The sequence below is a fragment of the Cololabis saira genome, chromosome 10, assembly GCF_033807715.1.
Source record: "Cololabis saira isolate AMF1-May2022 chromosome 10, fColSai1.1, whole genome shotgun sequence".
NCBI classification, from domain to species: Eukaryota; Metazoa; Chordata; class Actinopteri; order Beloniformes; family Belonidae; genus Cololabis; species Cololabis saira.
In genome coordinates this window covers 18611731-18628250 of record NC_084596.1, presented here as the reverse complement: position 1 = coordinate 18628250, position 16520 = coordinate 18611731, and the positions used below count along the sequence as shown (strand labels likewise).

The window sequence follows — 16520 nt, the reverse complement described above, 5'->3', positions numbered from 1 at the left end:
GACCACATGTTGAGTCACCTGGGATGTAAAAGTGAGTATGGAGTTGAATAATTGTAAGAATGCTTATGTGAATAACTAATTTTAGCACACTTACAGATTGTCTTCTTCATCCCAATCAGTTTAGTTCATTTTAAACATTTTTATCATGATAGGATATCTCATGATAAAACACCTGTAAGGATATTTGGCTTTGGTTTGTTTCCTCCCCGGAACCAAACAGCCGAACCCGGACGTGTCCCTGGTGCACACTTCCTGTTGTGTTTTCTGCTTTTCAAACCAGGAAGATGGATTTATTGTTAATCAAATGGCTTGTTTATTCGGTTTCTTGTGTGTTTTTCGTGGGTAAGTCAGAGTCTTGATATCTTTAAACTCTAATTTCCACATTTCTCTTCGCGACAGCGGTGTGTTTGTCGTCCCGTGGTTCAGCTTGCTGGACTTCTTTGTGGCTGAGCAGCCGCGCTAGTTAGCCTTAGCAGCAGCTTCCCTGTTAATCTGCACTGCCTTTATTTTTTTATTTTTCACTTCATCTTTTTCTGTGGAGTTGGGGATTTCCACCAACTGTGATACATCTCCGCCAATACTTCATTGAGACATGATGTCATATCTTTTTTCCCAGTCAAATGTTGCTGACTCTCTGGTGAAGTCAGTCAGGTGTTGGCTCTGACTCGTGATTTCCTGCAGCTTGATGGGATTAAATGCTGCAAAACCATCATAAATGGTCCCCATTTTTCTTTAATTCAATTTCAATATCTAGATATTATCTTCAGAAGTAAAGAGGGGCATATACATATGCATTATCATTTCCTAAAAAGTATTTATCTGTACATTATCAAACAGAACACAAGGGGGTTATTGGAAAATGGAGCTACAACATGTCATTTATGCTTAATTACTACAAAACAAACATTTTGTAATGATTTATGTAAGAATTCTGTAGTTGATCATGTATAAACACAACTAAAACGGTATTTTTAGGACAAATGTACTATGGATAATACCCCCAACTGGATGCTGGAGTCTATATTCTCTTGGACAAAATTGAAATTTAGGGTAAGATGTCATAATTGGGAAATACAAATGTTGAAAAGTTGGAGAGGATTCTCAAATTGTCTTCATTTTCACTTCCACATCGTCTCCAGGAAGTCAGATATAATAGCCCAGCATCAACATAACTAGAGTTAATATGGATCATGTGTCTTCTATGTTCTGTTCAAGGCCTTAAATTAATATCAGAAATATATAAATGAGGTCAAAAAGTCAACTGAAATGAACAAATTACTTTTTTTCCTTTTTTGTTCTTGAGATAGGAAATATGTCACCATTATTTTACTCATCACAAAGCACCGAGCTTGCTTGAATATAAATGCCAGCAAAGTTTGTACTGTGCTGATTACTTTTTCAATCTTCTCTCATTTGCACAACTTTTTTTATATCTTTATGTCTGTTTTTGTTAATTATTCTATCTATCAGTCTATCCGTCTATCTATACTTACTCTTTGTACCGTTGCGTGAAGGGAGAATTTCAATTTCGCTAAGCATTTCATGACATGGAGTAAGGTGGTTTACTATATTCATGATAATACAACTTCTGATTTATTTATTTGTTTTCCTTTTCCTTACAGGTGTCAATTGTAACTCAGTGGATAAGAAGATTTATGTGCACCTCAATTACACCATCCCATGTGTGCGACTGCTTAACGCAACACATCAAATAGGCTGCCAGTGTAAGTTTTGGTAAACATAAAAGTAAACTTTATAACTGTCTGGTTGAACCTTGGACACTTGAGTTCTTGTACGTACATCACGCTGTTTCCTAAAGCTTTAAAAGCATTTTGTTTCCTTTGTAATTTCTCAAGTAGTTCACATTTGGAAAAAAATTGTGCAACTGTTAACAATGCCTCTGTAATGGCTGTGAGAATACATTTCAGTGGTTGGTTGAAAATGTTTTTAAATACTTTTTTATGTAATCTTAAAACTGTGGACAACTCTCTGGACATACTGTTATTTTTAATTATGTTTTCCTGTGGATTTCAGCTTCTCTGTCAGGGGACGTGGGTGTGCTCCATGTGCTTGAGTCGGAGGAAAACCTGGACTGGGTGGTACGCTCTGGTCTAAACCCACCTTATATGGTTGTCCTGGAGTCCATGTTCTTTACGAGGTACAATTAATCAGTTTCACCCTGCTGAAGAGAAACCAAAAGTAGTTCCAAAAGAGAGTCAATCTTACTGTTTAACTTTCTATCCTCTCATATTACCGTAACATTTTGAATAAATTCCAAAGAATGAAAAAAGTAGTCGAGTAGGTGAAGTAATAATGATAGCAGCTTAAAGATCATTATTTGCACTTGTGAAGCATTTTCTTTGATGTAGAAAGGAATTAAGATGTAATCACGACAGGCTGTCAGTTACTGAAATGTATTGACCTGTATTTTACTTGCATCATCTGCTCTGCGTCTGTTCCAAAGATCCATAATGATGAAGCTCAAAGACACTCCCAGCAGGGTGGCTGGTGTTGTTGTTGTGGCACCAAGCACAAATCCACCAGAGGGCTCCTCCCCGCACACGGGCTGTCCCAACGAGCTCACAGGTGACTGCCCAATTTCCTGCAAAGAGTATTATAGAAGTAACAGGAGGGAATTGTATTTTGATGAACGTTGTAGGGGAAAGCTGCACTTTTAAAATGCTGAAACTAAATACTACATACTGCAGGTGATCCCATTACTCATGCTTTTTAAACCAATCTTAGCTGTTTGATATAAGATTCAACAGCTACCAAAAAATATTGGCCTTAAAAAGTATTAAAAAAAAGAACATTTTATAGACAGTAGTTATAGATAGTAGTTATATAAGAGTAGCGCAGGTGTTTCACCTTTTTTAGCTTTATTTGATTTGCAAAAGATTAAAGAAGCGGAGTGTGGAGTCTGTTTTTTATGGGAGATTCTTTTTATATATATATTTTTTTCCTTTTCTCCTCAGGTGTGTATTCAGAGAGCTACGGCCCGGCCCTGGCCCACTGTAACGAGACGTTGTGGAACCCATGGGGAACTGGTCTGTCTTACGAGGAGTTTGACTTCCCTATCTTCTCCTTGAAGGATGACAATGACACCCAGGTCATACGACAGGTAAAAGTTACACAAGATGTTACCGGTATATTGCATAATACAATTTGATGTAAGTCTTTGTTGCTGCAAAAAATGTCACTTGTGACCTATTTCTCAGGGTAGAAATCCATAACAATTATAACAGTCAATAAAACTTAACCTGAACTTGTCAGACTGTTGGTTGATAGTAGAAAACATTTTCCAAAAGAGCTCTTTCAGCAGTTTATAGCTGATATTCATGTAGGACATACCTTATGACATACACAAGTATAAATGTTTTCTTCCTCACCTCCTCCTGTATGTAACTAAAACAAATGCAGCATATTACAGCGGTTTTAAATGTCTGACTATCTTGTCAGTGGTGGATGTGCATGTTTTCATGTATAAAACTTATACAAAGCAGCTGACTTTAACCATAAGTTTGAAGTTTCAGTTCTGTTTTATCTCATCTGTTAGTTTCAGCTCACTGACAATGTTGAAGTACATATTTAAAGTTTATTGTAGGTATCTTTATAATGGCTTGAGAATGACTTTAATGTTTTCTGAAATGTATGTAATCACACTGTGCAGCGGCTCTATTTATGATTTGGTTTGATTATACGAGTTCTTGTCCGTTGTTAAAAAGATGTCAGGGTAGACAAGCGATCAGGTTTGATCTCCACGGTGGCTTTGCTATGAAATGTGATACTTTGTCCGTAAAACAGTAGTTACAATTTAACTGCACTCCAACCTCCCGATGTGGCCCTGAGCAAGAGCATCAGACCCAACGCCATGTGCTTAAACTTGTTCAAAAGCTGCAAAGTATTTAAAAATCATGGTGTGTGTCCCCATAAACTTAGAACCACACACAAGGGTATTTTATATAAGTGTATATGTTTTTGTGTCTTCAGTGTTACATGGACCATAACCGTGCTTCGAATGGCAGCAATCCCCAGTACCCGCTTTGTGCCATGCAGCTCTACTCCCACATGTTCGCTGTCACCGATACGCCCACCTGCATGAGGAGAAATGACATCAACTTTAGCCTCACTCCAGGTATTTAAGTAACACAAGTAAAAATCCAGCCCAAAAGCTTCAGCATTACAGTCAGTCTACTTATTACATTCAAACTAATCTGCTTTCCTCTTGTGTTGTATTATCCAATAGAGATGGTGTGTGACCCGTTGGGGGACTTTAATGTTTGGGCCTCCACCAAACCTATTAACAACACAGCCAAGGGCCACAAGACAGGAGAGAATTTTGTTATAGCAGCAGCAAGGGTGAGTTTTTGACCCAGAGTCATCCTCTGAATTCCAGCAAACGTAGTACAATCTTAACAAATACTTAAACACATCATGCGTTGCTAAAGTATGAGCAGTGATATGACTACAGGCCTTGTTTGAATCGAGCCCCGCTCTGTGGTGTGTGTCATGTGATATTGTGGTCATAGTTGCAGCTATGAAACTCTCAGGCATTGTTGCTGCTGGGAAGAGACGTGTTGTCAGCAGAAGGTTGTTTCTGATTGGCTGGTAACACTTAACGGAAAAATACTGACACCTTAACCTACATAGATGATTAAACTTAGAATTTTTTTTAAAGGACATTGTGGAAATTAAGTGCTGAAATTCTGTGAAATGAAATGAGATGTAGATTTTTAACAAGTCGGAGCCGCTTTCAGAGCCCAGCAGGGATTGAACTACTGCATCCAGTTGCTCTTGATTCACACCTTTTGAGAAGTACAACATTGTTCAACATTTTACACAGTGGAACCAGTAGCATTTTTTATAAGCTTTAGAAATCTTTGTCAAAAATATTTATTTTTAAAATTAGGGCTGTTGCTGCGTCACCTTCTCCTGAGATGTTTCTCATATTAGCTGTATTATATTTCTTCCATATATTTATTAACGCAAATTAATATAAAACCTTAAATTAAATTTAAGTTTAACAGTGCATTAGTCTCGTAATTTTCCCCTTTTTCTGCATCTCAATCCCTTATTATCAGATTTTGCATTGTGTTTTTTTTGTCTTTTTTTTATTTTCCTCTTAGCTTTTGTGCAGTTTTCAGTTATTTCAGTAAAAGTTCCAAGAAAATTTAACCAAACAGAACTGCATAGTACCGGAGCTAAACATTTGTTGTAGTATTTTGATCTTTGAAGAGTGGAAATTAACCGCTGGTTATTTTAAAACCTCTCCCGTCCTGTTCTGTCTCCAGCTGGACAGCAGATCTTTCTTCTTCGACATTGCTCCTGGAGCAGACAGTGCAGCCTCTGGGTTTATCACCCTGCTAGCTGCTGCACATGCTCTGCGTAACGCCACCCAGGAGGGTCAACTTAACCGCGCAATCCTCTACACCTTCTTCCAAGGGGTCAGTTTTTTTATACACTGTTGTATTCTGCACACGTGTCATGAAAATGCCAGAGTTTATTGAATTTGTGGTGAATTTCCATCCTTTTGAATGTTCTCATGTTTTGTCAAATTTTTCTTGAAAACAGGAAACCTTTGACTACATTGGCAGTTCAAGAATGGTGTACGACATGGAGAATAATCAGTTCGCTGTGGACATGGACAATGTTCACTCTGTGCTGGAGATTGGACAGGTAAGTTTTGCAGACCTCACTGGTAAATTCCCTTGTGAATCATCGCCCAGCACCATCTATTGGCTTTCAAAGAAGTACCCTAACTTAAATTTGAAGTTTTCTTTATCTATACGTCATTGGAATCCAAATATCGGTTTTGCACTTTCAACACTAACAGAATAATAGATTTAAAAAGAATATTTGCACAACTAACAATTTGATTCTTGTCCTCGCAACTTGATGCATTCTCCATATCTTGATTTCTCAAATTGCTGTATAACTTCTTGTAGCTACTTAACAATTATGAAAAGTTTTTTAAAGAAATGTGGCAACTTCCAGAAAAGTTCACAAATCCCACCTAAAAGCTGCTCAATTCACTGAACTCACAAAGTCCTTTGACTGAGCTTTAACTTGGATGTGGAGCAGAGGTGCAGCCATGGGACCTCAGACCAATCCTCAAAGGTTTTCAGTACAGCGCGAACTCCAGGGTTCTCCATGGTCCCATCAGTCACAAAATCCTTTTAGCCATGAAAGCTGGTACAGATTTGGTGATTGTTCTCTACTCTGAGTTCCGAGAACCTCGTCAACTAAGGCCGGTTCATCAGCCTGGACATGTAACTTTTTCTTCCTCTTTTGCTCGCTCTTCTTTCGAGTTTTAGTGCAGTTGAGTGATATTTGTTGATGTGAAATTTGCATCTTGCTGATGCCAGAAAACAATGCAAATACATGGAATACAATGATTTGTTTAGGCTGCAGGGTCGTGTTCAGATCTCTCTGTCAGTGCAAAATCTTCCTTCCACCTATTTATTATTTTATCTTTGAGCAATTTCCACTAGTGATGGTCGATACCACCGATTTCCTTGCCAATCCGATATTGAGTAAAATTCAGGCTGGTATTAGCAATACCGATTCAATACCGATACATTGTGCCCAGTAAATCTAAAAAAAATTTGTGTATTTTAGATTGCTTAAAAATACAAGACATCAGTCATTTATTTAGCCATTTATTTTAAACTCAGAAGTATACTGAGGTAGCGGGCTCATTCACAATATAGCCGAGCTGTTACAACAACAGAAAAACCAGTGTTTGAAAAAGGTGTTTCCATCAATAAAAAAAGATACTAAGTAAAAAAAATAAAAACCATTAAAAATAAATGAGAATAATAAACAAAAATAAGAACTACTATAAAAATGAAAAAAAGTAGTTCCTACCAGCAGCGTGTCATTTAGACAAAATCTGAATAATTTAGTTACCTTCCACCGTATTCCTGTTAATGATTTACATTACCACAGATGACTGAAGTCTCAAAAGTATCTATTTTCATTTGAGAATTGATTTTAGAGCATACAGATCTGGTATCGGAAGTATCTATTTCAGTATCGATCCACACATCACTAATTTCCACACCTTTGATGAACTATCGTGATACAACTGTGCATGTAGAAGTCTGTTCAATATTGACACATATTAGAATTGTTAAATTAATTTGATAATGTTTTACTGTGTACATGCTTTCCCACTGTAAAAAGGTTTACTTCTAACTGCTTCATGTAATTCTCAGTGTGTTGTGTGAATATTTATGCAGTGTATGTGAATATTTTCTCCCCCAAGGTGGGACTCCACACCGACTCCAAGCTCTGGCTTCACACTGATCCCGTGTCTACGAGGAACAGCAGTGTCAATGAAGAGGTTTGTGTCTGTATACCATTATTTACCCAGTACAATATCATTGTGGCTGTAATACAGCATCAAAAACGGGAGCAATTTTTAACAGCATCACTGTTCAATCAAAGATTCTTCTTTATCCCACACCAGGATATTACATTGTTACTGGTGTAAGGAGGGTGCACTAAACTATTTCAATATATATTAAAGATGTAAAGTAAAGCTGCTTTTTGACAGCAGGAATCAGTGTATTTTAGGGGGTCTTTTCCTCAGTGGTCTCCATTTGTACCGCAATAACAGTGGGGGCTTCTGTTTTGCATAGTGTACTAGTGTGCCTGGTGTCGGCAGTGGAGCGTGATTTTGCAAAACTCACTGTGGAGCTGTGATATAGCACCTGTTTTGGTGAAATTTTTTATATTCAGATTTTCTTTTCTTAAATTGTACCAAAAAATATGTTGTGTATATGCAAAAGGTAATTAAGCTTATCAAATATTTAATATTAGTGTCTTCATGAGATTTAGTTTTAAATTCCTTTGAATCTGTTGCTTCTGTTGCAGGTGAGGAGACTCATCAACAACTTGCAATCGGCTGCCAAAAGCCTGAACTTCTCGGTGGAGGAGCCCAGCGTCACCCAGCCTCTGCCTCCCTCGTCTTTCCAGAGGTTCCTGCGAGCTCGGCCAATCCCCGGGGTTGTTATTGAAAACCACGAGTCCGGTTACACTAACAGGTGATTTCTACCTCCCGCAGTGTGACATTGTTGTTTCCGGAGTCAGAGAATGCTCATTGGTCCCTCTGTTCGGTGTGCAGGTATTACGAAAGTATGTTTGACAACGCAGACCTTCTGAAGATATCTTACCCACCAAACCTGACGCCGGAGGAGGAGCTAGAATTCGTTACAGACACTGCAAAGGTATTGCTTTTAATTTTTCCTGTTCAGACATGTTGTAAAATTAACTTAGAAAAGTGAGACGATGGTTTCTCATCCTACTGACTTTGATCTTGGTTTGAACTTGGTTTGAACTGGACATCTCTAGTAATGAAAAAAATTATATATCCTGAACAATTGCTAGGAAATGCTCACATTTTGAAAAAAATGTTTGTTTCTTTTTACTACTTTCATTTGCTTTCATTTATTTATGCAGAACTTTTTTACAAAACCATCTGAGCTAGCCAGCCTTTCTGTTAACTTACTGGGGAGAAACTGAAATAAGCATAAGACAGCCGTTCTTAATCATCTCTGAATTTCTCTGCATACGTCTTCAAGGCTCTGACTAAGGTAGCAACCATGGTGGCTCGAGCTCTGTATGCACAAGCCGGAGGAGAAGCATCCCAGCTGAGCAGCATCGAGGCCGACCCACTCCTAGTAAGACTCTTTTGTTGCACTTTGGGATTTTCCTTTTTTTTTTTAACTGCAATTGCACTTGCATTCACGCACTTCTTCTAATGATTAGTATTTTAGGACCAGCTGAGGAGTTCAGGAGTTCCCTCAACATGAACTCTGGAGAGGCTTTTTTATTTACAAGTTCAAAATTTAAAGGATACTTGTAACTTCTAAAGTTCAAGGAAATCAGAAATATTACAGCTGCAACATTTGTACAACTTGTAAAAAGTCAAAAAGTCACTATCAGAATCTTAAAATGTTTCTGTAAATTATAAATGTATCATTTTTATTCTTAATGTTGTTTTCTTGATAATTATTCAAAGAGCACTGCTGCTCAGTTGAAACCTAATGTTGTTAAATTTGGTACATTTTCATACATTGTGGTCTACTGATCATTTAGTCTTTTCGTAAATATTTTACTTTTTCATTGTGCGTGTGAAAATGCAATGTGTTCAATTTCTTTATGTCACTTTAAATTAAATTTTCACATTTTCTTTTAATATCGTAAATTACACGATGGTCAAATATAGGTTTTAATTTCTTGACTGTGAGATTTTGATTAACTTATTAATGACCCTTTTAGATGTGAACTGAAGTGATTGTCTTCATTCTGTTTCAGGTTAGTCAAATGCTGTACAGTTTCCTGGTTCGGTCCAATAACTCGTGGCTGCAGCAGCTCATACCCTCCGACCTCATGAGCTACCTGTGTATGTTATTTTTCTAAACCTTCACTCATTGGAAAGCAGTGGAAATTACATTCTGCTGCATGTCCTGATTATGTCTTACTATAATGCCTCTAGAGAAACTATGAATTACACTTATTTACAACTATCTATTTATCATTGATTTTATTTCAAGAGATAAACAACCAGTCTGTTTTTATACTTATTCACAGAGTGACACAGCAGAGGAGGCTGTAGTTAATCTTCTGATGGATACTTGGCAAACAGGACGGTGTATCTGAGTCGTATAAAGATATTTACGGTCACTTTTCCCCTCTCCCTCAGCTGACACGACTACAAACCTCTATGTCGGTGTGACTCAGCAGCCCAGCAAACCAACGTATCTGGTCCAGTGCTTGCTGGCTAATTTTACCGGCAGCACCGTCAACGTCACCCAGGAGGACTGCCAGAACCAGAGGGCGAGTGAGGATGATAAGGAAAGCAAACACGTAAGATTTACAACAGCCTTTATCATGTGAAGTCAAGTAGATCTTGTTCGCTGGAAATTATAAGAAAGAAAAAGCATTTGATTACAGGAGCATGTCACATTATGTACAAGGCACCAGGGACGGAAGTTTTTAATAATAATACTGCATTTTTGGATGGATATGTCTGCAGACAGTCTGATGTTAAGGTTGAGTCAGCAAGGACCTTCCCCTTTTATGACAAACTTATTACAGCTGTGAAAGGCCTCACAAATCTGTAGCTGCAATTTCCCTCCACATTGTAGAGTCCTTTGTGACTGCTCGTTGTATTCAGTGTAAATTTATATGCACACTGCATGCCACAATCTGATGTTTACCATATCCAGATTGTATCTAGAAGAATTTTTTAATCACAGTCTGAAGAGCCAAAAACAACATTCAATTAAGTTTTTTTCTAAATACTTCTTGAGGTGGTTTCAGATGAGATTCCAGTCAGATTTGCACAGATATGACTCGGTCTGAATGGTCTGGTAGCTCAAATGGCATCTGAAATAGTCTTTTGTTTCATCCGCAACGTGATTGAAACAACTACGTTAAACAAAATGATGGAAGTGACATGATTCCTTTGTTAGGTAGCCTTAGCTGTCCAGGGTAACCATAGCAACCGGTTGGATTAGATAACATCACCATGGACATGCAGATGAGATGTGATCACTTGCGATGTATATTGTAAATGATCAGATCGCATCCTGATCAATATGATAAAAATAAAATGGTGTGAACAAACCCTAAGTTACCCAAATCAGCAAATATTCAACCTCTCTATTAAAAAGGACATTTTTATATAAGTGTTTATGACATTTAAACAGCTAAGCAGCTAATTATAATGCAGATGCTCTTGGTTTTTTGTAGAAACACAAACAGAGTTTGATTCAAAATGTAATTTAACAGTTTTAATGTTCAAGGAGAAAAATTACTAAACGGTTTTTCAAAAAGAAATAAACAGAAACTCAGGAATGAAAATGACATCTCAGAAAAATGTGAAGAAAGTCTTCACATTTGTTGTGTTCTTTGGTTTTGGAACATATTCAGATTTTTATTATCATCATCAAAACTTTTAAAGAATTTTTATTATTCTTGTGGATTAATAAACTATAAATGTTATCAGCTAATGTTGAAACTGTGTCAAGAGAATACCAACATGAATGATAAAACCTACACTAATATGTTTTAACTTTATCCTTAGTAAAATGTTAAATCAGAACAAATGATGAAACAAATAGCATGATACCTCTTCCTCTCCTCTCAGATGTACAGCTACCTGTGGGTTCAAGGCGCAGTAGCTCCCAACAGCACAGAGCGGGAAGGTTACTGCGTCCGCTCCACCGCTCGTCTGTCCAAGGCGGTGTCCCCTGCCTTTGATCTGCGAGAGTACACCTCCAAAAATTACTCCACGTGGACGGAGTCCAGATGGAAGAGCATCAAAGGACGCATATTCCTGGTGGCTAGTCATGAACTGGAGGTAACCCTGCCCTTGAGAGCAACACGTGTGGATGTGCACAAGCCTTTTTATTCTCTCACAAAAATGTTCTCGAGGTCTTTATTTAACGCTGCCTGGTGCTTCATGTCAACACACTCAACATCCTGGTTGTTTACTGGTCATTCCCACCGTTGGCTAAATGCCAGTTTTGTTTCATCAAGGCGTCCAAAACACATTGTTATTAATATGATAATCATCTGATTTTCTTTTTTATTATAAATTTGCACCAATCTGATAATGTGCTTGCTGAAGGATTTCCACCACATCCTGTTTTTAAATTAGGTTTTGATTTTATGATTAGTGGAAATTAGGGATTAAATTGTAGAAAATACATTTCCAAAAATGGCTGCAACACATTATAATATTTACTTTGGAATATGGACATTTTCATTGCATATTGCTTTATTATCCTCTGATCTAGATCTCATGGCAAATCCGTCTATAATTTCCTGTGTATTTCTTGCAGCCAAACTGGCCTGAACTAGCAAAACCCATTTCTAAAACAACAATATTAAAGGAGCTGCAGCAACCAACGCAGTGCTGCCTACATGCTGACAGTGATGGATAAGCGTCATGTTTCTGCATGTTTTTACCACATAGTAGTGTAATAAAATCAGATCCCTGCATTTCTGTTATATCTCCATTCACAGCCACGGTTCAGATTTTTGATGAGTCGGCGCGTTGCACAGTTTTGCTTTTACTGTCTTGTTGTGGCCACATTCATGCTCTTTAAACAGTAACATTAAAACTACACCAGGCAAGTGTTTTGTTCAAGCAGTAAATCAATGATTTAGACAACTCTGAAGATCTCAGCTCCGTTTTCTTCCTCAAATTGAATCCTAAGTCATTCTTCAGAGCTACGTCTATTATCCGCTCTCAAAATCAAAGGCAATATCCCCTGGCCTTAAAAAGGCTCATATAGTATTTCATATTGAAGGGTCTTTTATTTCTAAATGTTAGAAATATGTTTGTTGGATGAACCCATCTCATTTTGTTGCTTTCATCTGGGTTAGAGTGTTTTTCTGTGGACAGAAGTTGAAAGGATTTGCAGGCTTTTAGGAGATAAAACATATCCAAAAACGGATGGTTTGATGGCATATTTCAGTCTCTGTTGTTTTTCCCAAGCCAGCACCCACGCTGATGTTTTATAGGAACCAAAAATTACTTTTAATGATATGTCGTGTTTATGCGCGGTTGAGAAGTGGAGCTTTTTTAGGGCTGATTATGAATTATTAGCCATCAGGGAGACCAAACATTGCTGTTTGGGATTTATATACTTTGGCTTCAACATCTGATGTGTAGTTAAACATTTATTAACCTTTTTTTTTTGCAATTATTATTATTTATTTTACTAGTCTAAAGCCAATATTCAAAGGTGGTGTGCAAACAGACCACAGATCAGCCAACTATCTTTTGCGACTTCCTTCTTTTATGAGAAAATAAGCTCTTGGCAAACACTCTGCACACACAGTTTACAAATCTGTGGCAAAGATTGCAAGATATTAACACATAATGGATATCCGCCATCTGTTTTTATACTTGTTATGCTCAAAAAGATGTTCATCATTTCTGTAGGTCCCAAACTGACACGAAGCAGTGACCGTTGTGGTGATTTATCTCTCACAGGCTTGAAACAAGGCAACTGGGCTTCCTGTTCTTTTGTTCTTGAACGGGTTTCACCTTCGAACCTGAGGACGTTGTCAGATGACGAAGGAAGAAACAAAAGGAAGTCCCGTTGCCTTATTTCAAGCCGTTCAGAGTTACCATGAACTCAATGACTGGGAGGCCACACCAGCGGAAGGTGATTTGTGTCTCTGCTAGGGCTCGGGATCGATTCAAATGTCAAGAATCGATTCGATTCCGATTCTTAAGATTCAGAATCGATTATCAAGATTTGATTCGATCCGATTTGATTCCGATATTGATTTGGGTTAGTGTTATTAAAACTGTTTTTTGAGTTGTTGCATGAATTATATGACTGTAGTTATGCAAAATATTACTACTAGTATTATATTGAGATTAAACAGCAAGTATTGGCAGCTAATGATGCTGTAAGGACCAATCAGCTCCCAGAATGCTGATAGAACTGCTTTCAGAAACATCATGTGGGTCAGAATTACCAAACAGATCCAGAAATCGGTTTTATTTTTTCCCACATTCCGTTTTTATTTGTTCCTTTTTCGGTTTATTTTGTTTTTTAATTTTTGAGCATTTGGTTTTTAGCATTTTTTGCAAATGTAACCCCAAGACTGTATATAAAGTAATGAAAAATATACAATTTATGCAATTATAACCTAACACTTTAATGTTTTCATACCTTTAAACATATTTAAAGGCAAAAACATGGCACCAGTTATTCTCGTGTCCAACAAAACATTCTTTTTTTGGGGATAAACAAAAAATAACCAAAAGTTGTAATGTAATGATGAAAAAAAAAATACATAAATAAATTTAAAGAAAAAAACAAAAAAAAACCCAACAGTTACCTGATATCCTTTAAGTTTTTCCAATATTGAAGTTGTCCCCCTTCTCTTCCAGATGATGACGCTTGGCGTGGGCATCAGCGTGCTGGTAATGTCCCTCATTCTGACTTACGTCATCAGCTCAAAGGCTGACATACTGTTCAGCTCGGGGAGAGAGCCCGCCAGCGCCACCTACTGATCCACACACAGAGGCGTCTCCGGCCTGCGACCACTACAATTACTGCAACTACTACTTCTACCCCGACCACACATGGACAGTTTCCTTAAAAAGACTCAACGCGTGTAGGTACACAGACAGGTTAGTCTCAGCGGCAGAGGGAGCTTCTTTTAGACGACCACTCCACACTTATGGACTCCCTCAGCTGAGGCCTAACATTAGAACTAGACTGGACTGGATAGGCTTGGATGGATCTGGACTCATCAGGGTCACAAAACACTGGTCAGGCACCAGCGGGCCCTGTCAGTGGAAAATAAGTTTGTTTTTTTTTCTTTTTTTTTAATCCAAGAATGTTTTGTTTACTGTGTCATAATAGGCACTAAACATTGAGCATTATTTGAGCGTGTGTGTATGAGTGAGTATGTAATGTGGCTGAGTGTGCGTTAGCAGTGGACTGCCCGATTTAGTGTGTACGAAGAATCATGGGACTTGGTGCGTCTGAGGTTTGAATGGATTGTAATGGTATGTGCAATACTGTAGCCGTCTTCTTTTGTCAGTGTTGTTAACTTATCAATTAGTTCTAATTATAGGAAACCACTTTCTGAGTCAATGAACAAATACAATTTGAACTCAAGCCTTTTCTGAAAATGTGCAGTGAAGTATTTTGATACATTCAAGAACCTGTGAAGTCATAAAAAAAACTAATGTGTTGCTTCGTTTCAGGTCTCACTGCATATGTATGCATCTTCACTTTTTGTGATTGTTTTTCTTAAATGCTGAAAAAAAAGAAAATTCTCCAAGTCCGGCATGACTGACAAAACGGTTTCTCCCCCCCAACTATTTATCGGCTAACGAAATCTTTAAAAGTAGTGGAACATCTTATGTTTGAACAGAATTTATGAGTTTAAACACTGAAAAAGTGATGGTACTCTGGCTGTGCACTTCCTTTATGTCCGACCCCCCCCCCCCCCCCCCCCGACCCCACCCCCACACACAATGTAAGAATAAGTTTAGGAACACAAGGTTTTAACTCTGATGATGGGTGTTTATTAAATGACTGGAATCTAAGTCGTGATGCCTTGGTAAAGAAATAAACATCAGCTCTTCTTTTTTTCAATACTTTCTTTAATGGTGGTTTGAGTTTAAGACTGAATGTTTTAAAACTGAAATGATAAGAAAAGTAAATATTCCATCTGGGTAGCAGGAACACCAATCCGAACACTATGTTTTCAGTTTTCCACACGGTTAACAGTCTATAAAGTTTTGGTCTACTATGTGTGTTTTTGTTTTTTTATTATCCTCCAGTTTGTTTTTCTGAGCTTTTTAAACGTAGAAAAGCTTTGTAAAGTGTGCCGTAAATGCAAATAGCAAGTAAATGTCTTGAAATAGTTCCCTCATACAAAATTATGAACCTGTCAATGACCTTAACGCGGGTTATTTAGCTTTTTTCAATAGGGCACTGTCCTACTATAAATACAGGAGTCCCACATTTTTATTCTGGCATGTTTTGTCTTGCCAGACTTCTCTTACAGCAACTCAAGATATGATCTTCCTTCCATGTAAAATACGGGTTTATCCATCATTCACTGCCAAGTGGCACTTTGATGAGGGCTTCTTATGGATTAGAAATCTGATGGAAGAATATCACCATTTTTTTGGTGTTTATCTGACGCTCCAAAATCTGATTATGATATTCATGCCTGCATATTTGTGAATCTAAAGCCAGTCTAAAGTATTGTCATAATCCAATGTGCACTCTCAACTCAGCAACTCTTCATCACATGCAGCAAGTTGCAGATACTTCAGTCGTTTAGTCTCTGCTAAAGAGCTTCACGAAAGATTACGCAGCATTTATCAACAAGATAAGGATTACTTAACTTGTAAAAATAGAAATAGTAATTGCTCCTTTTATCCTAATTGTCTTGCGACTCAGATTTATCTTGTTCTGTAGAGGAGGAAAAACTTTGAAAGAAAAAAAAAAAGGTTTAAAGACATGCATGGCGATGGCCTTGAGAGAATTACATATAATTCAGTAAATAGAATAGTCCTAAATATAATATAGTTTTGGTAATTAAGGATACAGTACAAACAAAAGGTTTGTACACACTTCCCCATTTGTTTGAATGAGAAGGTGTGTCCAAACCTCTGGTCTGTACTGTATATCATTGTCCATATTAGTTATACAATTTATCCTACTACTATTTGAACATGAAATTGATGTTAAATTAAAAAACAGTCTTAAAGCTTGCTGAGCTTTCAGACTTAAATTTGGTAATATTAACAAACTTTTAAAAACCACAAATATTTTGAGTTTAAACATAAGAAAAAGCATACGATATAGTCACGTAAAATGAGCTTTGATGGATGGATTTTGCAGCCTGGTGTAGTTTATTAATAGAATTTATTAAAGGATAGCCCCTTGAGATGTGCCATCTCATTTTCAAGGGGGTTCCAAGAAAACATACATTAAAACATCACATTACAGTATAGA

General features: G+C 37.4%; 1 protein-coding gene across 1 annotated transcript; it reads left to right on the top strand.

Moving 5' to 3' along the window:
- The first annotated feature begins 232 nt into the window (after window positions 1-232).
- On the top strand, window positions 233-15148 carry ncstn (nicastrin). Its single transcript, XM_061731912.1, has 17 exons — window positions 233-342; window positions 1623-1724; window positions 2035-2158; window positions 2465-2586; window positions 2976-3121; window positions 3991-4135; window positions 4247-4359; window positions 5292-5444; window positions 5572-5676; window positions 7268-7345; window positions 7879-8048; window positions 8129-8231; window positions 8586-8684; window positions 9322-9409; window positions 9710-9873; window positions 11159-11371; window positions 13928-15148. The coding sequence occupies exons 1-17, from the start codon at window positions 285-287 to the stop codon at window positions 14048-14050; spliced, it is 2106 nt and encodes a 701-aa protein (XP_061587896.1). The 5' UTR covers window positions 233-284; the 3' UTR covers window positions 14051-15148.
- Window positions 15149-16520: the final 1372 nt, after the last annotated feature.

Bases quoted from the DNA above. Each gene is read 5' to 3' on its own strand.
- ncstn (XM_061731912.1), top strand. From the start codon at position 285: ATGGATTTATTGTTAATCAAATGGCTTGTTTATTCGGTTTCTTGTGTG. The intron at 7,346-7,878 runs GTTTGTGTCTGT...CTTCTGTTGCAG, and splicing joins ACAGCAGTGTCAATGAAGAG to GTGAGGAGACTCATCAACAA. The intron at 8,685-9,321 runs GTAAGACTCTTT...ATTCTGTTTCAG, and splicing joins TCGAGGCCGACCCACTCCTA to GTTAGTCAAATGCTGTACAG.